Source organism: Microtus pennsylvanicus, chromosome 9, assembly GCF_037038515.1.
Source record: "Microtus pennsylvanicus isolate mMicPen1 chromosome 9, mMicPen1.hap1, whole genome shotgun sequence".
NCBI lineage: Eukaryota > Metazoa > Chordata > Mammalia > Rodentia > Cricetidae > Microtus > Microtus pennsylvanicus.
The window spans coordinates 84,441,857-84,466,566 of record NC_134587.1 but is presented as its reverse complement, the minus strand read 5'-3'; the positions used below and the strand labels follow the sequence as shown (position 1 = coordinate 84,466,566).

At 41.9% G+C, this 24,710-nt stretch overlaps 1 protein-coding gene across 4 annotated transcripts in view; it reads left to right on the top strand.

Annotated features, from left to right (window-relative positions):
- Fam149a (family with sequence similarity 149 member A) overlaps nucleotides 1-24,710 on the top strand; it is a 35,858-nt gene that overhangs the window by 2,254 nt on the left and 8,894 nt on the right. The window contains exons 1-9 of one of the 4 annotated variants that reach the window (XM_075986634.1): nucleotides 15,462-15,558; nucleotides 17,550-17,631; nucleotides 18,043-18,150; nucleotides 18,388-18,526; nucleotides 19,748-19,890; nucleotides 20,787-20,909; nucleotides 22,057-22,227; nucleotides 23,561-23,751; nucleotides 24,094-24,248. In XM_075986634.1, the coding sequence (XP_075842749.1) occupies nucleotides 17,609-17,631; nucleotides 18,043-18,150; nucleotides 18,388-18,526; nucleotides 19,748-19,890; nucleotides 20,787-20,909; nucleotides 22,057-22,227; nucleotides 23,561-23,751; nucleotides 24,094-24,248 (1,053 nt within the window). In that variant the 5' untranslated portion in view covers nucleotides 15,462-15,558; nucleotides 17,550-17,608. Of the gene's footprint in view, nucleotides 1-15,140; nucleotides 15,559-17,549; nucleotides 17,632-18,042; nucleotides 18,151-18,387; nucleotides 18,527-19,747; nucleotides 19,891-20,786; nucleotides 20,910-22,056; nucleotides 22,228-23,560; nucleotides 23,752-24,093; nucleotides 24,249-24,710 lie in introns of those variants that run through there. The other 3 variants (XM_075986636.1, XM_075986635.1, XM_075986633.1) reach the window with 3 other exon arrangements.

Here is a 24,710-nt window from a genome sequence, read left to right as displayed (position 1 = left end):
GTGCTTTTAGTTAAACAGACACTGAAACAGGCAGAAAAGCCAGGAAAGGAAATATCTTTCACCTTGATTCATGCACATATTAGGTCATATTTGTATTTTCCAAAACCTTTACAATAACCACTGTTTTCAATAATTGTGCATTTGGTGTGATTTGCAGAAGTTAATCTGATTAGCAAATGCATTCAATTTTACTGAAAGGGGAGAAATTGAGTTCTAGTTGCTTCCAGAAATAAAATGCATTGAAGGTGTGTTTTTTTTTTCAAAAATCTTCCTGATGATACACCTACACTTTATAGCTGAAGTCAAAAGTCTTGACAGGCAGACAGTGGATAAACCTAAGCCTCTAATTTTCTCTGTAGATATAAATTTGCTTTTTTTCTTTCTACTGCTCTAAATTGTTTTCTCAGTAAAAGGCAGAAATGAATAGGAACGGGCTGATGTATCATGCATTTTTCCTTTACATCATTTGTAACATGGAAGAAGTAACCATTATCAGAAAATGAATTGAGATTATCTCCTGTCAGTAGATAGTTGCTGCTGTTGGTCTGCTTGATTCATATTAAAAGTGAATGCTTAGTTTTCAAAAGCCAATGGACATGGCAAGAGAGACTCGGTTAATGTGGAAATAGGAGGAGGAAAGCATGGAGAAGAGAGAACCGTGACAACACAGAAAGAATGGAATCCTATCCCCGAGGCCCACAGATCCAACTTTAAACCACGGCGCTCAGTTATAGAAGAAAATCTGAAGTCATGGCTTAACTCAGTAACGAGAGAGAATCACACAGAAAGAAAGTGGGAAAGTCAGAGAGCGGAGAGACAAAGGAGGTTGATGATAGATGGGCAGATAGGCAGGTAGATATATATAGATGATAAATACATAATCAGCTGATAAGTAGATAGGGCTACATTTGAGTCATGGTGGAGGAACCTGAGCTTTCTTTGTTCTCATGTCCCATACCCCTGGGTATGTGTTCCAAAACTTTTGATGTTGGCCTTCACCTCCCTCTCCATTTTCTCGCTACACCGCATCCCACTTGCCCCATTTCCCACTCACCCTTTCCTGCCTCATTTTGCAAGGCTGGTTCCCTGTAAAGGTCTTACTGATTCATTCTGCAGAAGAAAGAATTCCTAGCAATTTATGTAAAAGGTATATTAGCATCTAACACCAAAAAGGAAGTGTGTCTCCTATCCTGGGATAATCCTCTGAATTTTAGAAAAATATACAGACTATTAGTCATTGCCCACCCTTTGTACAGAAATTGTCCATTCCCCCACACACACATACACAATGCTGTGACTGAGGTACATTCTATGTTCTTTATTAGAATAGCACCATGATGTGAATGGCAACACGTGTTCCCCAAAGGCATAAATTTTAAAATAAAAATGCATTAAATGGATGAGTAAAAATATTGTCTTCCTCCTAGGGTCCACTCTCATGAATTCTCAATCTCAAAGAACCCAGAAGCAATTTAATTGTCCTCCTATAACAGTTATCGTTCTTGGGCCTTTTTTTTTTTTTTTTTGGCCTTTTTGTTTTGTTGTCTGGGTATTTTCTCAGAGTAAGTTCCTGGGACTTATTGTTCCCGCAGGGATGACTCATGAGCTCGGCCTACAGACGTTAAGTGGCTATTACATTCTATTAGAGTCATATGACCACGCCTTTCATTAAAACCTTTCATTAAAAGTCAGAATCCTAGGCTGGAGAAATAGATATGCTGGTAAAGTGCTTGCCATGCAAATTCAAGCACCCGGATTCTATCCCCATAAAATAAGTTATGCACTTAAAATAAGTTAGGGGTGCTGGCACGTGCTTGTGATTCCAACATGGCAGGGGTGGACACAGGCAAATAACTGGGCATTGTGATCAACCAGACTAGTTATATCAGTTACATCAACTATATCCACACCAATGAGAGACCCTGTCTCCAAAACAAGATGGACAGAGTCCCTTGGCCTATACACACACACACACACACACACACACACGTATGCATCCAAATACATGAATGCACAAACTTACATAATTTTTCAACATATAACTTTGTTAAGCATAAAACAATTCTCTTTTTACTGCTAAGGCAGTGACTGGCTTCAATTTTAAACTGTTTTCCTTATTATTTTATCCAAAATTGTAAAACTGTGGTTGAGCTAGTGGTTAGTCTCCTGCTATATCTTGAAAAAGCAAGTTTAGATACTTTCCTATGTAATAGTCTGCTAGTCTGCACATACATCACACATATATAGCAACATCCACATGATATAGAACTGGGATCCTTTCAAGTTGCATAGTAGCAACAATTCACCCAAACTGGTACAAGATTTTAGTGCACATATTGGAGTCCAATTGAGATTGATTGATTCAAATCCGTTTTTTTAAATGAGCCCCAACAATATTAAGAGCTACTCAGCTCACTCAATTCACTTTCCCTTCCATTGATTCGGAAATAATAATCTCCAAAGATATTGTAGTGATTAAAGGAGGCAATGTATAATATAAAAGTCCCTAGTCTGGTGTCAGCTTTCACAGGTGAGGGCTCCCCTGTGCCTGTGGAACCTTTGGACATGCACACATGTATGGATAATGGATATCGCTGGTACTTCTGAAAATTATTCTCATCTTCCCACTTTTCGCTCATCCCAGTCTCTGGTCTCTGTTGGTTTTTCCCTCCAACTCGTCTTCCACTTCTAACACCCCCAGCATAGACACACTCCACAACTATTTTTTCAGAATGTTCAGTATTCTGCATGTATCATTTATCACACACAGTTAGTTTCCTTTGTACAGAGTAGAGGGTTTTTTTTGCTACAATCTTCAGTGAAAGTTACTATATTAATTTCCAAACATGAACTTTCAACCTGTAGATTACAAATACCTGATTTTCAGGAAGTTAGACTTTAATTGTTAGAGTACAAAAGAAGAGATGAATTTCCAAGAACACAGAGCCAAGGCAAGAGGGGTGCGCATAAATAAACCTACAGGACAAGGGAGGCATCAGGGACCTGAAATTATAGTTTGTTTTTTTTTTAAAAAAAAAATTGAAATTGGACATACATTTATTCAGGATTTGGGAGAATATTTTAGAAGACTAAAGTTGTGAGACAAAGCACAGGGGTGCAGAATAACATGCCATGCGGGGAGATGACATTACTAGGAGCCAGCTTTTGTGAGGCGCTTAGAGAGAAAGCAAGGAAATTCTTGGCTACCAGGTTGTGTTCAGTTAACAGGGGAAGAGTGACTGAGTGTGCTCATGCAGAGAAGCGGCACCAGCGAGGCCCATGGTATCAGTGTCTGGAGATACAGAAGGGAAGAGCTTTCAAAAGACCACAAAGGGGGCCAGGGAGTTAGCTCAGTGGGTAAGTACACTCATCACTCAAGACTGAGGAGCTGAGAAGTTCGTATCATGTAGAAAAGCCAGGACCGGGTCAGAGACAGAAGGATGGCAGGGACTTGCTCGTGGCCGACTTTGCCCCAGGTTCAGTGAGAGACGCTGTCGCAAGGGAATAAGACAGACTGATAGGACACCAGTCACACGTGTGCATACCACACAGGTACATAGAGGAGGAGGAAGAGGATGCCCCTGTCCAAACTGGAAAGGGATAGATATAAAGACTGGACATGGATATAAAGACTTTAGTATGCCAACTGTTACACAGCCTTGCAACACAGGAAAAATCAAAGGAAGCTAGAGTAGAAGCTGATGATATTTCCTGTTCAGGAGGAGCATGTCCTTAACAAGAAGGTGGTGGACACAGAAGAAGTGGGTCTGTCCAGAGGATGGGAATTCATTTTGTGATGAATCTTGAAGGCTTAGGTAAATATCTAGATGAGCTTGGCATTTTTGCGACAAACTTGGAAGAAAGGTGAGGTCTAGATATATAGACAGCCTTCTAAGTAGCTATGATAAATACACATAGATTATATATTACCCAACAATTGCATTATATTACATAAAATCCTTAATGTTCTTTATTTTGTATCTGGATATTTTAAGAACTTCTGAAATGAGAAATGTGTGTGGTCCTCCTGTCTTGTTTGATCAATATTTCTCTCGTTACCTCTGTCCACAAAAAGAATACAAACTAAAAAAAGCATTTGTAAACTTCAGAGCCACTGACAAAATAATTTTTTACTGATTCTAATAATGAACTCTCTTTAAATCATGTTTTGTATACTTTACCACATTATTTTCTTATTAATTCATTTGTTACATTCTTAAGGTATCTGCAATAAATTGAAAACGTTTTTGTAAATGGCCAAGTGTAGCCGGAGGCCACTCTTTTATTCCTGGTCACCCAGACCCGAATAATAATACAACTCTGTTTGGCTGATGGTTTAGGCTTCTTATTAACTAACTCTTTCATCTTAAATTAACCTATTTCTATTAATCTGTGTACTGCCACTAGGCTGCGGCTTACTTGTGCTGGCTTGTTACTCCTTTGTTGGTTACATAACGTCTCTCTGAATCCACCTACTCTCTATCTCTGTTCTGATTCCCTGCCTGGTTTTACTCTGCTAAGCTGTTGGCTGAAGCAGCTTTACTCACCACCCAATAAAACCAACACATATACAAAAGGACATCCCACATCAGCCAAGTACTATAGACAATTTGAGGAGGGTTAAGGCAGACCTTACTAGATATATTTTTACTACACCAGCAACAGAGTTCAAGAAATCAAGAAAAAGGCCACTAAGTGCTATAAATTTTGCTCTTTTATAATGTAGGCTAAAGAGTAGTCAAAGCACATCCCGTAGCTAAAGAGGAGGTTTTCTAAATTGTTCAGAATACAGAGAAGGAAATTTCTGACACTTTATGCTTTGCTCCGAGCTGAGACTGTTAACTAACAGACATATCCTATCCGTTTCTAGTCTCCATTCTCAGCCCTCCGTGGCAGGTTCTCTCATAAGTCAGAGCTTACATAAATAATTTCAACCAAAGAAGGTCTTTGACTGAAAACTTACACGTAGGTGGTTTCTTGTGTTGTTACAAATATACAGTCTGTCCCCTGGGAGAGCCTCTTGCTTAAAACTAGTGACTCATGGCGATTCTTGTCAAGAGTCTCCTAGGAAGCCACCATGTCACAATGAGGTCATTGGCTTCATTCCCCATGAAGGGATTTTCTCATGGCTTAAATTTAATTTGCGTTTGTAGTTCAGATGCTGCCAAAGGGTGGAAACAAACTATGTTGTCTGGATCAGGAGGCAACTTGACTTTCCTTGTAAGTAATTAATGAGTTATTCTTGCATTAAATCGCTAGAAAAGACTAAGTCATTTGGTGAGGATTCTTTTGGAAGATGAATGGGCTTTCACATCACATGCTGTACCAGATTTCCTACAAAGCCTACCTTCGTTCTGCTTCCAGCCACCGTAGACCAGCTTGTTTCAGACCAGCTATCACCTATGAGCAGCTGCTAAAGCTCAGAAACTTTAATGCCTACTCAAGAGTTAAGGTGCGCTGGGAATCAGCCAGCTCACCTGGTTCTGAAATCAAGTTTCAGCTCTCCGTTCTTGATTGGATTAAGGAGACCTGGAGTGGCCGGGCTCACAGCTCAGTCTGCTTTGAAAAGCAAATGTAATAATCTCCTATGAGTTTTAGCTGCCAGTAACAGTTCAGTACTGTTTACTAAGGACACCACTTACATATAAGGAAGAAGAAATGTTTGTGTGTGGATAAAATGATGGTATGTACAATCACTCTAAGTACAAGAGAGCTAGTGTGGATTTCAGAATATCAGCAGGTTAGGCTTTCATGATGTCTCTTTCACAGCAATAGTAAACCTAATTAAAGCACCACCCCTTTCTAAGTTAATTTCTTAAACATATATTCTCCATATGAGAAAAAATATACAATTTTTTTCCTGAATCTAACTTATTTTGATTAATAGTTTCATTCAGTTTTCTGCAGAAAAATTTATTCCTCTGAATCATTGACCAACAGCCTACTGTTTATATATACATGTATATAATAAATACATTTATTTATTATTATATGCATGTATGTGTACACATATTATATGCAGAAACATATGCATATATGCATCGTATGCATATATATAAATTTTTCTTTATGTACTCATCAACAATACTATTTTCAATGGCTCAGTGTCCATTGGGTAACTTTCAAGATTTAAAAGAAATTTGATTGCTTATGTTACATACACCCATCCATACTCAAGGCAATTTCAACTGGATTATAATTATAAGCAAGAAAAAGTATATTATGAATCTTCCAGAACAGCAGTTCTCAACCTTTCACGGGGATTGCATATCAGATATCCTGTATATCAAATATTTACACTACAATTCATAGCAGCAGTAAAATTATAATTATGAAGTAGTAACGACAATAATTTTATAGTGTTGGTGCTGGGAATCAAACTCTGGTTTTTGAAAGAGCAGCCAGTGCTCTAAACTGTTAAGCCTTCTCTTCAGTCATTCTATTATGCTACATTTTGATTTTTTTAAAAATCCATTAAATATATCCTGCCTATGTCTGAAAATCAAATATCATCAGTGGTAGGAAAAAAATTTTTTTCAAACCCAGTAAGTGTGATGGCACATGCCTCTGAGACTAGTTTTGGGAGGCGGATGCTAGGATATCATGGTTTGTGGCCAACCTCGGAAACATAAATGAGTAAAATTTAGCAAAGTCTGAGTTTTTTTGTGGGGTGTATTGCTTTTGAGACAAGATTTCAAGTGTTTCCCAGACTGGCCTCAAGCCCCCCACCCACCCAAGTGCTAGTATTAGAGGCATGTGTGCAAGCTTCTGGTTTTTTGCAAAATTTGCTTTTCTTTTGTGTTCTCTTACGAAGAGAAAAAAACATCTCAAATTATTTTACAATACTTGGTCACTTTGAATTCCAGCTTTTCCTTCTTGTAATAGTTCTTGTAGATTTGCTCAAACTTTTACGAATCATGAATATTTATGGGCTTATATAAGAGGAAAAATACAACCCCAGTGAACTCCTCAAAGTTATTAAGAAGTGATTCCACGGATCCTTTTACTGCTTGGCATTTAAAGTCCTCATTTCTCAGCCACTATGTTCTGTGCTGGCGAGACACAGTAAGGCGGGGTCGAAAGAAGTGTTGAGCGTCAGAGCCACCGCTAATTAATCTTTAAGTTGGCTTTGCAGCTGTGTGGGATCAGGGTCCATGTGCTGCTGTTGAGGGGTTTGGATAATGTGTGCTTCCCTCTTGTTCACTCGTTTCTAGCGTGCGTATTGGTAATGATTAATCAGGTATCTTTATTACTTTCCTGTTGATAAAACTTCATGACCAAGTCACCTCATAAAAGAAAGCATTTAATTTGAGGCTTCTGGTTTGAGAAGGTCAGAATTCATGATGGCATCAGGGACAACTGGGGGCTCACATCTTGATCCCCAAGTAGGAGACGGGTAGTGGTAGGGAAGGGCACAAATCTTTTGAACCCTTAAAGTCTGACTCCAGCAACACTCCTGCTCTCACAAGGCCACCCCCGTGTCATTCCCAAACAACCACACCAACTGGGGTCCCAAATATTCCAACTTGGGGGCCTACAGGGACTTTCTTATTCCAACCACTACAATGTAGTATCTTGCATTGTTCCTAGACTTCTTTCAAGTTGGGGATACTCTGAAAGCTGAGAGTTATGTATATATATATGTGTGTGTGTATATATACATATACACATATACATATATATGTTTTCCGAGACAGGGTTTCCCTGTTACTTTGGTGACTATCCTGGAACCAGCTCTTGTAGACCAGGTTGGCCTCAAACTCACAGAGATCTGCCTGCCTCTGCCTCCTGAGTGCTGGGATTAAAGGCATGCACCACCACCGCCCAGCTGGGTGGTATATTTTTAATTGCAATAAATACACGTATCAAAATATCATTTTAACCATTTTTAAATGTAATTAGGGAGTTGGCTAGATGGTGGCTGTGTGACCACCATCACTAACATCCATCTCCACATCCCCCTCCCTTCCTCACCCCCTCTCCTCCCTCTCCCCTGGAAGCACCGTTCTGCTTTCTTTCTCTGCCTCACAGATGTAGAACTATGTGCCACTTTTCTCTTTCATGTCTTACTTAGTTTACTTAGCATCATGCTTTTTCAACTTTAGTTTACATTTTTTGTGTTCACTGTGTGTGCTAAACAGAACATAACAGATTCATGTGAAGCAGGAGCATGGTGGCAGGGGCACATGACCTCTGTCATGTTTCACGACAAGGTTTGCACCCAAGTGTTTGATGTCCTGACACACTATGGATGGTAGACACACCCCAAACTCTCAGTTGAAACAAAAAAAGCTGTGGCTCTTATTTTCCATTTCCAACCTCTTAAGCATTTGGTGGTTGTCAGCTAGAAAAAAAAGCGTTAAGTAAAGTCATATTTGAAATGTTTCCAGGCCTGACTTGGTCTAAGTGCTGTCTGTGCAGTGGGGGAAGAGTGGACTCTCACTTCTCATGAGGCAGGAAGCAAACACCAAGAGCCCAGTCACCCCTGGAGTCTTGTAAACTTAAGTTCTCCTTTCGGCTTTGCTCAGCTAAGGGCCCCACAGCAAGAAGAGGAACTTCTGTGTTCTCTCAAGTGTACTTTTCCTGAGCCCGGTGTATTCCGTACTTATCCTGGCCAGATGCAGAATCCAACAGTTCTGTTCCGTGGCTGGGAAGGGCTTTCTGCAGCTTGTGTTCCCACCCAAAGGCAGAGTGGGTTTTACTTAGAGAGATGGTCACCAATTATATCAGGAAGCCTGGCTGAGTATGTCATATGCTAGAGCAAGGGTTCTTGTGCCTGGCTTGGAGTGACAGGTTCTGGGCTTCGTTTTCTTCTGTAATAGGAAAACTCAGCGAGATCCTCTTCAACATCTGTAATCAGAAGTCTAGGGGCTGGCAAGATGGCTCAGTAGATGAGGCTGCTTGCTGCCACTCCTGAAAACCCAAGTTAGACTCCTGGGACTCAGACGGTGGAAGAAGAGAACCAACTTATGCAAGTCATCTTCTGACCTCTTCATGTGTGTGCACTGGAATGCTTGTGCATGCGCGCACACACACACACACACACACAATCAGCAAACAAAATACAGTAATTAAGTAACTAGTATATACTGAGGGGTGAGAACAGGTCAACAGTGACATAGTTCCTGGGCTGAGTCCTTCGAGGAGTAGGGTGTGGCTGTGAATTGGCATAAGAACTATCAAACACACAAATAGGAACCATGGTTCCCACAGTCTCAGCTGGGTCCACGGAGGGCAGGACCCCTGAGATTTGGTGAGAAACCCAAATTCTCACCCTGTAACTGCTGAAGTGGAAAGAGTAAGGCAAGGTCCAATGACTCGCATTCTGGCCAATGCTCAGGGGATACAGGTGCAGGTAAACACTGAGGCCTGCAGAGCTCAGCCGTGATCTGTGGGAGCAGAAGTCAGTGGGCACATCGGATTCTGTACGTAGATTCTTAGGCTAACTGTAATGTCTATGTTATCTCAATTTACAGGTTTTTGGAAGTAGTTTTGTGCTTGTCTTATTTTAAGAAGGGTTTGAAGCTAAATAATTGTGGTGGCATTTCATTTGTATTTTAATAAATTAGGCTTGTGTGAAGATCAGAGAGTAAAACAGCCCCACTGATCAGCCTTACAGACTAGGCAGTGGTAACACACATCTTGAATCCTAGTTGCCATAGAAACCGGGCAGTGCATGCCTTTAATCCCAGTCCTAGAGAGGATTATAAAACAGGAGGAAACAGTTCTCAGTCACAGTCCCATTCTGAGATTCCTGGAGGCAGGATTGCCATTTCAGACTGAGGTCAAGATAAGAGTCAGTGGCTGACTGATTTGCTTTTTGGATCTTCAGGCTGAACCCCAATTTCTCTCTCTGAGCTTTTATTAATCATGCATCAAACTACAGAGTTTGAAATGCTTATATGGTAATGGTTATAAGTATGAATAAAAGTACAGAGTGAGACACTTTATGCTCCATAAGATGTTCCACAGAGTTATATTGAGGCCAGACAAGGCAGACCAGTATGAAGAATAGGTTTCCAAGAAACAGTCAAAGTGTTAGGGACAGCCCCTGCTCCCACGGTTAGGAGTTTCACAAGTACACCAAGCTACACAACTGGCATGCACACACACACACACACACACACACACACACACACACACATACACACACAAATCTATCTATCTATCTGTCTGTCTGTCTGTCTGTCTATCTATCTATCTATCTATCTATCTATCTATCTATGCAGAGACAGAGAGAGAGAGACAGAGACAGAGAGAAAGAGAGAGAGCCTAGGTCAGTCCCATACAGGCTCCCTGGTTGTTGATTCAGACTTTGTGAGTTCCTATGAGCCAGGTTAGTTGTTTCTGTGGGTTTTCTTATTATGCCCTTGACTCCTCTGGTTCCTAAAATCCTTCCTCCCTCTCTTCAGCAAGATTCTCTGAGCTTGCCAAGGCCAGCTGGACTGTGACTGAAAAAGCATGGGATAAAACCGGACTCTCTGAATATGACGGACAATGAGGGCTGCTGAGAAGCCAAGGACATTGGCACTGGGTTTTGATCCTACTTCATGTCCTGGCTTTGTGGGAGCCTAGCCAGTTTGGATGTTCACCTTCCTAGACCAGGATGGAGGGGGGAGGACCTAGGACTTTCCACAGGGCAGGGAACCCTGACTGCTCTTCAGACTTGAGAGGGAGGGGGAGAGGAGTGGGGGGACGGGGAGAGGAGTGGGGGGAGGGGGGGAGGAGTGGGAGGCTGGGAAGAGGCAGAAATTTTTTTCTCAATAAAAAAAAATAATAAAAAAAAAGATTCTCTGAGCTTGGCCTAACGTTTGGCTGTGGGTCTGCATCTGATTCCATCAGTTGCTAGATGAAGATTCTCTGATGACAATTGGGGTAGTCACCAATCTGATCACAGGGGCTGACCAATTCAGATTATGTATCCACTATTGCTAAGAGTCTCAGCTCTTGTCATCCTTGTAGATTCATGGGAGTTTCCCTTGCATCAGGGATCTACCTGATTCCTAAATTCTACTTTATCAAGACATCTTTCATTATTCTCCTTTCATTCACCTTTCAACCCAATCCGTCATGTTCCCATTCCCACCTGCTTCCAGTGTACTCAGGAGGTCTCTTCCATTCTCTTTCCCAGGGAAATCCATGCATTTCCTTTTTGGGTCCTTTTTGTTACCCAGCCTCTCTGGAGCTATGGATTGTGTCTGCTTATTCTTTACTTTACAGCTAATATCCACTTATGAGTGAGTACATGCCATGTTTGTCTCCTGGATCCGAGTTACCTCACTCAGGATGATTTTTTTCTAGTTCCATCCATTTGCCCACAGATGTGATAATGTCATAGTTTTAACAGCTGAGTAATACTCCATTGTGTAAATGGACCACATTTTCTTCTGAGATACCATCTTAGTCCTGTTAGAATGACTAAGATTAAAAACACTGATGACAACTTACGTTGGAGAGGATGTGGAGTCAGGGGAACACTCATCCATTGCTGGTGGGAGTGCAAACTTGTACAGCTACTTTGGAAATCAGTATAACAGTTCCTCAGAAAACTGGGAACCAACCTACCTTAAGACCCAGCTGTACACTCTTGGCTATGTACTCAAAGGATGCTCAATCATATCACAAGGACATTTGCTCAGGTGTGTTTATAGCAGCTTTATTCATAATAGCCAGAACCTGGAAACAATCTAGATGTCCTTCAGCTGAAGAATGGATAGAGACAAATCTCTATAAATATCTGAGCTCAGAATGTGTCAATTTGGATAACACTGCTAGCTCTTGGCAATTGCAAAACGTTGCTGGCCTTGTTTTTCTCTTCTGTATAGGAGAGAAGCGTCACTCGGAATAGTTTTGAAACTTAGAAGTAGAATACTTAGTGAATCTACCCATAGTAGATTCTAACACTAGGACATTTCCTGCCTGCTGTGTTTGTCAGATAATTGTCTCAGAAAGGGTGATTCCTGATCTAAACAGGATTCTCCATCTATTCTGGGATGAAAATCTCGTGAATCCCAAATCTCGAAGAAACAAAATAAACAAAAACTCAAAAGACAAAACAATAAAACACGTAGTTTTATGTTCAGTGCAAGGATTATAATGACTAAAAAGGGACATGGCGCCATCTACTGGCTGTCTTCTAGTGTAGGATGACAATGTTTTCATACCAGTGTCTTGGATAACCAGCAATGAATAAGGAAGGTTAATGTATGTAAATGAAGACCGTTCCTTCATTTTTCCTGTTGCCCAGACCCAAATAATCACAAAAAAACCCTATATTATTCACAACACTGCTTGGTCAACAGCTCAGGTGTCTTCCTAGCTAGCTCTTATATCTTAAATTAAGCCATTTCTATTAGTTTATATTTTACCATGAGGCTCCTGGTTTGTTACCTCTTGCTTCTTGGGCGGCTACATGGCATCTCCCCACGTCTACCTACTTTCCTCCTCTATCTCTGCTTGGATTTCCTGCCTTGCTATATTCTGCCCTGCCATAGATCAAAGTAGCTTTTTTATTAACCATTGGTAATAAAACACATTCACATCATACAGAGGGATTTCCACATCAAGTGTAAGTGTTTTTAAGTATATTCAAATTTTACAATGGCTTCCTATAAGAATGCTCTGTTTTTAGAATCTGTTACTATAGTACATTTGTCACAGAGGCAATCACCATGATGTTGCTATTAACTGGGCTCATTTTTTTCTGATTTCACTAGATTATTAGGTGTCAGTGTTCTCCAGAATAATAGAATGTATTGGAAGCACACATGCATATGTGCACATGTGTATACACATGTATGCATGTGTGTAGCTGTGTGTATAAATGAGTATTCATTTATAAATGTGTTTCCACTTCTTCTCTTCTGGAAAGTGTAGAATCTAGACTCCAGAATCTCCAGATCCATTGAATGATAAGATTTTGTCACTTTATTACTTAAGCAGGCGGTGTTGCTCTAGATTTTGAAATTGGAATACAGATAGAAGTGAATGAAATGTCATAGATAGAAATAGATGAAAATGGAACTATTTGTGTGTTGAGCAGAATTCACAGGAAATAGGAGACAGGGCAAGATATATATATATATATATATATATGAATTATTAAGCAGCCCGGGTCTAGGCATGGGCTAGATGATCATTGTCTCAGTTCCTTGCTCCTCCAGGGTTTGGCTTGTGAACCTCAGAAACAGCTATCACACAGTCAACAGTTATTCCATCTCCATCCCACTGTACACACTGTTCTGTGTAGAAGGCTGCTGGCTCCTTTTATAGCGGGTGCTTTCAGGGCCAGAGCCATGGTTTAGCAGCAACGGTAGGCTCTGCCATTCATTCCATGTGCCAGTTAAAGTCAGTAATGGTGAAAGTAAAGATGAGTAACGGTGGAAAAAATACAGAGAGAAATTTTATTCAGTGTGAACCCATTGGGAGGGGAAACCAATAAAGGGGTCCAATGAGCCCACATCCATCTTCCGGATGCTAGCCTGAATTTCATACTTTAAACAGAAGAAGTTGAGCAAGGACCAAGACTGAATAATTAAGCAACCTTGGTCTAGATGCGGACTCAATGATCACTTTTTCAGCCCAGAACCTGCTCTTCGGTCCTCCCAGACAGGTATTTAGAAATAAGAACTTCCCATAGAAGTATGAGTGACCTCATGTGGAGCAGAAAATAATCTTGACAGCGTATCTGAATTCTATAGGTTGCGAACATGGGAAAATACAATTAACATTGTTTACCTCCATCCATTTTCTTCCCCAACTCTTCCCATACACCTTCTCCTCACTCACTCTCAAATTCATGGCCTCTATTTTAAAAAAAATGATTGTTATATATGCATATAAATGTATGAATAAGTAATCCTAAGTATATAAGTAAAGCCTGTTCAGTCCATATAATGTTACTTATGTGTCTGTGAGTTCAGGGCTGAGCACTTGGGATTGGAGAATGGATTTTTCGCTCTTCCCTGGGGAAGGCTGTTTCTCCCACTCTCACCATTGTTTAGTTGCCTGTTTCTTTGAGGATATCAGCAGTGGCTATGCTGGTGCAAAAGGGGGCAGGGCTTCTCATGGGCCTCTACCTTAGAGTTTCCAGTTTGATTTTTTTGTCGTTGGAGATTGCCTTCAGGGTCTTTTACATATCAGATAAGCAGTTTACCACTGAGTTGCACACCTAGAACCATTATTTCATTCCAGTAAATTAGCTGTGTATTGGTATTCAAAAGTAAATATCTGGGCTGGGTGGTGGTAGAACATGCCTTTAATCCTAGCACTCAGGAGGCAGAGGCAGGCAGATTTCTGTGATCTGTGAGTCTGAGGCCAGCCTGGTCTGCAAGAGGTAGTTACAGGACAGGCTCCAAAGCTACACAGAAAACCTGTCTTAAAAAAACAAAACAAAAAAAAGAGTATATACACACACACACACACACACGTATACACATACACACAAACACACACACATGTGAATGAGATAGCTCACGTTTATAATCTTATTGGTCACTCAGGAGTCTGAAGCAACAGGTCTACTAACTACAGTTGGGGGCTAGCTCTGGCTATACAGTGAGTTTCCCAACCAACTGGCGCTACAAAGAGTGAGAGCTCATTTCAAATCATGCAAGAAAACAAGCCGTGCATTAAAACCTAATGAGTCAACCAGCAAGGATGCTCTTTGCTTTACAGTAAAATGACTGGTTTGTGTGACTTTAGGCATCTATTTTGCAGAAAGAGAGACAGCACAGGAAAAGATGCTAATCTTGCGTGTCATCAGACCCAAAGCTCCAACTAATTGAATAATTAATCAATCACGCATTTACGAGATCTGGGCCTTGGTTATTTTAAACCTCTCTTGCCTTCTCACTTGAAACCTTGCTTCTTGTAGATGCGGGGAGGAGGGATGTGAAAATCTCTTACAGTTCTTTGCCTTTCTCTTCGGAATCTATATGCTCTTTCGGAGAAGCTAGGCTGGAAGCACCACGGCTTGGAAAATCCAGATTTTAAAGAGGACTATGGGGTTGGCCCGGCGAGGCCCCCAAAACTCTCGTCCCTGTCTAAAGAAATCTGTGATTTACCAAAGCAGTGGCCAGCTTTTCAGGAGGTCCTGGCCAGAGAGGGCGGGAAGGGGCGGGGAGTGTTGGCCACGATTCTGCCCACTCCAGTCCGAGCCGAGGCGTGGGGCCGGAGAGATCCGAGGGTCGGGAGACCTCGCTGTGGCATCCAGCCTCCGCTGGACCTGAGGGTCCGAAGCGGAAAGCCGTGCCCGGAGCCCCGCGAGCCGCCGCGCCCATGGGCCCCGCTGGACGGGCAGGGAGCGCCGCTGGCTGCATCTCAGCGGGCTCATGGGTCCCGGGCGCGCCGCCGCGGCGGCAGGAGCAGCGTTAGCGGGGCTCGGGGCGCAGGGCTGGGCGGGCGCGGAGCTGAGGCCCCGGGATCGCGGGGACATGTGGCGGCCCTCGCCCCGCGTGGGGCCGGTGCGGGGAACCACCGCACCGTGGTGCCCAGGCCTCGAGGCTCCGGGCCCGGCCTGTGGGACACAGAGCAGAATCTGGGGCTCATTGTGATTGGGTAAGTTCGCCATTCGAGTCGGATGCAATGAGTTTTAGATCATGGCTTCTTTTTTTCCTGAGAAGTGCGTGGTGTTTTCCTCGGCTGGCAAAGGCGAAATCCACCCGGTCTGTGCGTTCTTTCCGGCATTCATTCATGAAATTGTGCCGTGCTGACATCAGCAGGCCTTCCCAAATGACGTTACTTCTTTGCTTCTCCAAGAAGCAGTTAGGGTTGCTTCTTGGGCTTGGGGGGGGGGGGGGGTGGAACGACCACCCTTTCGTGTGTTTGTTACAGAATCTAAAATCAGACCCTTGTTGGCTTTAATTAGTGGGGTGGAGCGCTTGCTTAGCATGCATGAGGCCCTGTGCTCAACACTCAGCCCCGCATTAAAAAAAATAACAACACTGAAAACTTCACTATTCTACATTTTGATGCAGAGATTCTACTTACACTGCTTTCAAACACTCCTCTCAAATGGTGTTTTGAACACTGTGAGAACTGTTAACATTTGGATTTCCACAGGACAGTTCCACCCAATTTTGCAAGTTATCAAAAATCAACCTTAAAAAATTAATAAAAACAGAGGAAGTCAAATCTCTGGATGAAGTACTGAAGAGCTAGCTAGCTATTGTGGTTCCATTCAGTCCACCCCGAGGGAGCCCACCTCTCGGTTTCAAATGTAGACACAACAAAACTGTTACTGTCTCTAAAACACAAGCTTCAGGAAAGAACTAACGTAAGATTATCAAATGTCTATATATTAGATAGCATAACAGACATTGCACCGGATGTAGGTTTTAAAATAGTTACAGCTTAGGATATGTCCCGTAAGTTTGCATGGTTTTTTTTTTTTTTTTTTTTTTTGCAGGCTGAGTAGACTAAGAGGAGTTAGCAGTTTACTGGGGAGTAAGCTGTGTAAACTATGCTTGGAATGACAGATCAGCGTTTGGCTAGAGAGAAACATAATAATAACATAATGTAAGAAACAAAGACCCTTTGTGACTGTGTTTGGAATTCATGTTAGGACCTTATGCTCCCTGAAAGCGTTCATGTTAGCCGTCCTGCGGTGAGGTCACTTCCATCTTCTCCACAGCTTTGGAGTCAAGGCTTCTAGGGAGGATGGCTGCTGTGTTGTCAGTTTACAGAAGTGGGTGTTGAGCTCAAGTGTCAGCGGCGGGTCCACTATGAAGCCAGTGTCAGGAAAGACTAACATTAAAGTCATCCATGACACCAAAGTTTTAAAGTTTCCTGATGGCGTGTTAGCTCACATCTAAATTACACTCCTTAAGGCTCCAAATACATCTACTTGACGCAATATTGGTTGATCTTGGAATAGCTAGTTTGTAAGAATTTCTATGATTACCTAAGAGTTGAATCACAATGTGAGTGATTTTAAAGATGATTTAGAAACAGCTGAACAGGGCCAATAAAAAGTCGCTTATTGGTGCAAGAGCTGGACAGTATGACTCAGTGGCAGAGCACCTGCCTCATAGAGAGTCTCTGGGTTCAAGTCCAGCAGCACCAGAATAAAGAAAAGTGTAAAACCTTGCACTGTGCTGTGTCCTTTTCTCTGTTTCCCTTTAACATCTTTGCCTGAAAATTATCTAACTGTACCTATGAGACATAAGCAGAAGAAATGGAAAATAACACAATTCTGTTAATCATTGCTGTACAAAAAAAAATCAGTGGAAGGTACATGACCTTGACTAACCTCTGCAGACAGTGTTAATTTTTACGAGAACCCCCTTTGTGATAAAGGACGATAAGTATGTAGGGAAAGGCAGGGTGTTTTCCATGTATATTAAAAATACAAATGTTAAAAGGTAGGTACCATTTTTAATTAGAAGCAAAGGCAGCTTTTGTTTCTAAAGCACACTGAGTGTTGTCTTTCTCTCAAACTCTGAAAGCTGGAGTCTGCTTCCTCCATCTTCAGGTAATATGTGTTTTATTTCTATGGAAATTCATGATTCCTGCTAATAAGCAAAAATGGTTCCCTGCTACCCATGCAGATGATATTTTGATGAGGAGGAAACAAATATTCCGGGAGGTTCATTGAGAAGGCCTTTTAATGATTAACACGAACTGTACCAGGTCGGTTTAATAGTTTACCTAGATTTTTAGATGTTCTAATTTTCCATTCAACTTTAACATTTCAGAAGCCTTTAAAACGCAGAATACATACCAGTCAACAACACAGCTCATACTCCACTTGCCAAGCCCTAGGCACTGGAAAAGAACAGTATCAGAAGTACGGCCAACTATTTAGGCAACTTTGTGTTTTCTGACTTCGCTGCAAACAGTTAACTATGTTTCAGATCACTTAAATATTTATGTAGGTTATTGGCAACTTTGATTCTAAGGAAAAATTAAAATAAGGAGTTTCTAGGCCTCAGCAGCAAGGGGAGAGGGCTGACTCGACAACAGGGGCATTGTAAGTCAATGAAGGGCACATGTCACCATGTTGGAGCCTGGTCCGACTTCTTTGGCTTCCTCTCTTTCCAGAAGGGGGCTATCAGAAGGACTCAGGAAGCACAGCTCCACAAAGAGCAAAGATCTTCTACCCACAAATTTTACCAGAAACGTGCAGAAAGCCATTGACAAATATGCCAGGTAAGAAGTAATCATGTTAAATGCTGCTGGTGTTCCAGGCAAAAACATGCATAATAAATATGGGGGAGGGCGTTGACAATACGGATACATTACCAAGTGATTGTTAAACCACGTTGCTGTGAACTTGGCAAATACATTTACGAGAACAGAGAGGAAATGAGGCTAGAGAAGTCAAGCCCGTGCCGAATGTCCGCTCTTCCCAGCTCATGTGTCTGTCATCTGTGCTCCTTCCTGCAGTGAGTCCCCCTCATCCTTTTCATCCAGTGGGAGCCGCACGCCCACGGAGGCCCACAATTCATGGCCTGGCTCTTCCACACAGAGTTCCACCACTGGACTGTCCACAGAGAGGAGCTCAGTTTCTTCCTGGAGAGATGATGTATGTCTTTTTTTATAATTTCAATAACCTGTGGGGATGGTTTATGGGGGAATAACCTTCTAGTAATTTATTTATTTGTGTGTATGTGTCGGGGGTGGTTCGGTGGATATACACTCAACTGTGATGCCCATTCAGAGGTCAGAGGTCAACTTTGAATATCTTCTTCTATCATTCTCTGCATTTTTCCCCCTTAGACAGGGTCTTTCACCAAACCTGGAATTAGCCCAGGGATCGGCTTCTCTCTACCCTGCCCCTGGCCTGAAATTACAGGTACAGGCTCCCACACCCATCTTTCACTTGCGTGCTAAGGATCCAAACCAGGTCCTCACTTTACACGATGAGCTACCTCCCCAGTCCTAAGAATTCCTTTTCTATGTTCAAAAAGAATCTATTTACAGTTATCTCATCAGTATTAAGTATATCATACATATTACATATATGTACATTTATACTGTTATATGTGAAAGTATCAAGATGCCGAAATATAGAGAAAAATAAATTTTCTGATTAGCTCATAGTCCATTGTCTTAGCTGTTATTTATTTTTTTCCCCATGCTACAACCCTGCCTGCCATTGTACTTGTGGCTAGAAACTTGAGATAAAGCCTTGACAGCTAACACAAGTAAGAGAAGGTTTGGGAAAGCAAAGACTATGACATATCTCCATGGTTACAAAGACCATGAAACCCCACACATACCCTTCACCCAGTCAGATATTTCACTTTTGCCTTCTAACCTGGAATAAGCCATCAACCTTAACTTACTTTGGGTATTTTGTAACTGTGGGATTCTCAGATAGGTGAGTTAGTCAGCTACTGTTCTGGTTTTCCTAAGATTTGCAGAATCCTTAGTCTTCTTTGTCCTTCCCTCAACCCCATCCCTGGGGAGGATGGCTATGTAAAGATGTGTATCTGTATCTATGAGGACTCTTAAATGACTCTCATAACTGATAACTTTATTTAACAGTTAATGAGTGAGACTCTTAATATAGGATGTCATTGATCAAAAAAGTAAACACTGGTATATCAGTCTATCTGGCTACAGAGTTCACAATTTTACCTTGATTTACTCCTTCTTATTCAGTGGTCTTCAATTTATAAGTGTCGATTATGAAGCCCATGTTCTATGACTTTTAGTGTGGTATTGGTGTGATGAGATCAAACCCTTCAGGGTAAGGTGGTCACAAACTAATGGGGTATTTGAATATATGCTTCTGTTTCAGGAATTTGACAAAGTCAATGCTCAGAAAGTCCAGCAGCTGTTTTGGGAGGTCGAGGAAATGCTATTTGAAGGGAAAGTGAGCCCCCAGACCCAGAATCTTCTGGCCGAATGCAGCGAGTGGGCAAGGAGATCCCTTCATCTCAGGTACGGAGATGGACACAAAGAGCTGCCGGGGTGGGGGTTTGATCAGCACAGAATTGATTTCCGTTTATTCAGCCAACATCGTGTGACTGAGCGCGTTTACCCAGTCAGAGTATTTCTCTGGAACACAGTTCTTTCTTGACAAGTCACACCCTTTATAACAGGTCCCACGGAAACCTTGACAATGGTGGGATCACATGCCTGTAATTTGTCAGAAGCAAATCCCGGTCATTCTCAGAAAGATGTCATGTCCATGGCAGGTGCAAGAGTCCGAGGAAGGACTTGCTACTTAGGAGGAAATTTGTTTTAGTGTTCTCTAGCTCTGAGCTGAGGAGAATAAAATTAGAATACTAACATGACTTTTCTGATTAGCTTGTCAAGGGAATTTTAAAAAACTGTCTTAGCTAGGTGTGGTGATGCATGCCTATACTCCTGGTGTGCAGGAGGCTGACAGAGGCGTTGTGAGTTGAAAGCCAGCCGGGGATACATATAAGCCATGCGTATAGGTTTATGTCTTTTTATCCACTGGACCTGTGCAAATTACCACCTGTAGCAAGTTTCCCTGTGCCCGTCTTTGCCCTTGATGCTCAGGGCAGACGCACCTGTGAGGTAAGTATGATTCCAATTTGCACCTGACCAACGAATAAATGAAATAAGTGGCGAAGGAGCTGGACACCTCTGCTCACAGTCTCTGTCCGGACTCTGAGAGAGCCATCCTGTCCTCTCCAAGCCTGAGCTTTTTCTACGACACCATGGTGGCTCTCTTGCCCTAGTGCACGCTCCACCGCATCCCATGTGTCTTTCAGAAGCAGCGTTGGATCCTGGTTAGAATTATGAAACATTTTTCCTATGTCTGAGAAAAGAAAATTTTCAGCTTCTTAGCTTTTCTTCCCTTGCAGGCTGTTAGGAAGGCAACTCATTCCGCCCAGTGATGAAGGTTTTCGACACTTCCAGGGGAGCCTGCCGAGTTCTGCTACCCACGAACCCTTGCCTCCTGTTTCTGACCACAGCAGTGTCAGAGAGTAAGTGTGTGTGTGTGTGTGTGTATCTTGCATTCATACATACATATCATATTTGTAGCCAGCATGATAGTGCACACTTATGATCTGAGAACTTGAGAGGTACAAGCAGAAGGAAAAAGGAATTTTCAGCTATTTTCCAAACTTGAGGCAAACTTGGGGCAAGCCTGGGATACATGAGACTCTGTCTCAAAAAACTTAATCCCCAAATATTTGTTAACTTTATCGTGGTTCTCCTTCCCATCTTTAACTCATCCACAAGTCTTGTCTTCAACTAATTTGCATGCAGATCTGGAAGAGTTGGGGGACAATGTTTCTCATGAGATGCTTCTGATCCTAGATCGATGTTTGCCTTTAGACGTGTTTGTGTGTGCACACATGCAAAACATACATGGAATAAACACACAAACACAGGGGAGTTAATGTCAGCGTTGGTTTCAAAGACCCTGAAAGGTAACCTCATGCACAGTCAAACCCCTTGTTGTGACGGGTTCTAAGCTTCAAGGCACCGGGGGAAGAATAGGATTGCATCCTGTTGTCTTTTGGTCACTACCATATTCTGATGACTCCTTTTGATGCTGCTGATGCACACGGGAGGCTGTGCTGTAACAACCCTTTAGAACTGCAAAGAGATGTAGCTACATATAATGGTTTAGGATCTTAAGAGGCCTTTAAATGGTTTTGTCGTCTCTGGGGTTAAATGTTTTAGAAGAAAGCTGGATGTGGTGGTAGGTACCCATAATCCCAGTGCTGGGGAGGTGGAGGCAGGCGAGTTCTTAGAGCTCACTGGCCACGCAGCCTATTCTTCTAGGCAAGCTCCAGGCTAATGCCAGAACCCATATCAAGATACACAGTGGATATATCTTGAACTAAGATCCAAGATTATCCTCTGGCTTCCACATTCAAACACACACATGCACAGACACACACACACACACAGATACGCACACACACACACACACACAACTATTTGCATAGACATGAAAACACATGCACACACAGATTCAGAAAATGGTTTTGTCAAATGTAATATTTGGTGATGTTTCAGAGATTGTATATCTTTGAAGATAACTTGCAAGTCTATCACTGTCGTGCAACTGTTATATCCTTTTGTTCTACAAACTCTCATGTGCAATGTTTTTGCTCCTAGGCTGTGTATCTCTGGCTCTCAGATAGTTCCGGAGGCACTCTCAGCCCCTTCCCTGACAGATCCTGTTGGCACAGAGCTGACTGACCCCACGTCATACTCGTCCCTGAAAGAAGAGGTGTACCACATGGATGGAAGCATCGAAGAATATTTTGCTTTTGACAGAAAACAGGAGTAAATTGAATTTTATTTGGCCTACTTCATAGTATAATATCAATAGTATCAATTCACCATATGCTTTTTAATATTTTGTGCATTTTGTTACTTATGAAAGATTCCTATTCTTTTGAAAGACATATCCAAAGGTTTTGGATCCTGGCAGGGCATGGAAATGTTAGAGCAGGGCATTACTTTCTTCTTGACACTGTGGTAAATGGAAAGCCAGGGTTTTGTCTAGCATGCTAGTGGCTGTGACAGTGGACAAGGCATTGAGCCTCGTGCCTTGGGACTCAGGTTCTTTACACTTAGCTTGCTGGGGGATAGAGAGGAAGTTCCATTATTGATGCTAAATAAATATTTTCTTTTAAACAACAGTGACATAGCATAAAAATTTGCCTCATGATTGAAAAGCAATACATTAAAAAGTAACTGGGTACTGAAGGAAGTCCTAGCAACCACCATGGCTGTACAATAGAAACTGATAGGAAAGCCAGAAAATTCATCAAGAGAGAAATTAGATAGATACTCCCGAATTGTCAGTCCATCTCAAGACAAATGGAGATTGGAACACAGAACAGCAAAACTGATGGCCCCCAAGAACAGCAGCTCGAAAAGAGGGTGTCGTAATGCTAAATGCTAATGTTTAGAAATAAGGGGCTGGAGCTGGTGAGAGGGATCATTGGGTAAAGAGTTCGCTGTGCAAATCTAACGAACTGATTTGATCCCTGGATCCTGTAGTAAAAGGAGAGAGCCTACCCGTGTTAAGCTGCCCTCTGATTTCCACAGAGATGCCATGGGACACATGCCCATACATTATAGAGTCAGACAGTAAGAAGACATAGAGATAAAGAGAGACCTTCAGTATGCTAATTTCACACAGGAAAAATAGAAGAAGCCAAGCCTCCAGATAGTTAAGAAAATAACAAAGATCGGAGTAGAAATAAAAAAAATCAACTTAAGAGAAAAAGAATAAAATATCAGTGAATTTGTCATTTTCCCACTCTGTTTTGTCTTTCCCAGTTCTACATACTTTTAATTGACAAATTAAAATTGTGTATTTTAAAAATAATAACAATGGGATGTTTACAAGGAACACGTCATACAGGATAGATGGTGATAGATATATAGAAATAGGTAGATAGGCAAATAGATAATACATAGATAGGTGGATAGATAGATAGATAGATAGAGAAATAGATAGCTGATAGGTAGATAGATAATAAATAGAAAGATAATAATAGGTAAATAGATAAATGATAGGTAGATAGATGATAGATTAAAAACACGTAGATAATTACTTCATCTTAACCATGGCTATTCTAGTAATTAGAGTGGTTTTCATCCTTAGTGGAGATGAGCATCTGGAACAAAACCCAACACTCCGTCACAGGAAGGGGCATCGACACGGGCTTCCTCCCATCTCCCCTCATGACTGCATCAAAGATGCTGTGGCAGCAGAAGTGTTCGATCATGTTTGGACCAATGTGGTAGAGATACTGGAGGATCTCATTAGGAAAACCTGGGAATCAGCACTCACAGGTACTTATTTACTGAGTTTGGCCTCCTGGACCATGCCACAAGAGCTCTCACACTCCACCTTGTGTTTGGGCTGGACCTAAAACATGACTGAAACAAGAAGTGACCATTCTGCCTTCTACACAGGCAATCTCTGAGCACGTAAAAGGAACATCATTGTTCTGGAGAATCTTCTTTGTTCCACTACATAATCTGTTTTTCTATCACTGATGCGGTCTTCACAGTAGCTGGCTGTCCACTGGAGTCAGCCCTCTGCCGCAGGGCTGTTGGATCAATCAGCCTCTGTGGCGTAAACTCGTGGCTACTCAGGACATTCATTCCGTATTGATTTTTCTGTTGACACAGGCGAAAGAAAGCATCAAGGGAAACCGAAAGCAGTGGAAAATAGAACTCCACATGTGCTTGTGTCTCGTCTCAGCACTGATGTTTCCAGTGTCCCCCCATCCCGAAGCTCTGAAACTCTCCACACGTCCTTGGCCTCCCACTTTAATCCACCCCAGGTACCGACAGCCTGTGTCTCTGCTCCTTCATTTTCATGCCTTCTGCAGCTGTGTGTGAGGAGTGCCGTTTTCTTCACTGCTCTCTCTCATGAACCTCGCCCCTGCCTGTGTTTGAGGACACTGGAGAGCTCACATCAGTGTTTGATGGTGCCTTAAACAGGAAAAAAAAATCACTTAAGACAGCAAAGGCTGCCCCAAAAGGGTAGAAAATAGCTTTTTGGTAAAGTCTTTGTGTATTTGTTAATGAGATTAAAATGTAATATGGTTGTTTCATGGTGTCTGAGAGAACCACAACATATTTTAGTGAACACCCAAGCTTTGTTTGGAGATATGGAACTATTTTCTACATTTTAGGAGAGCAAAAAAAATAAAACAAAATATTTTTCCCTAAATATTTAGCTGTTACAAGTGATCCTCATCGCTTATACTAAAGTAACAACATATCAATGACTATTCACAGGG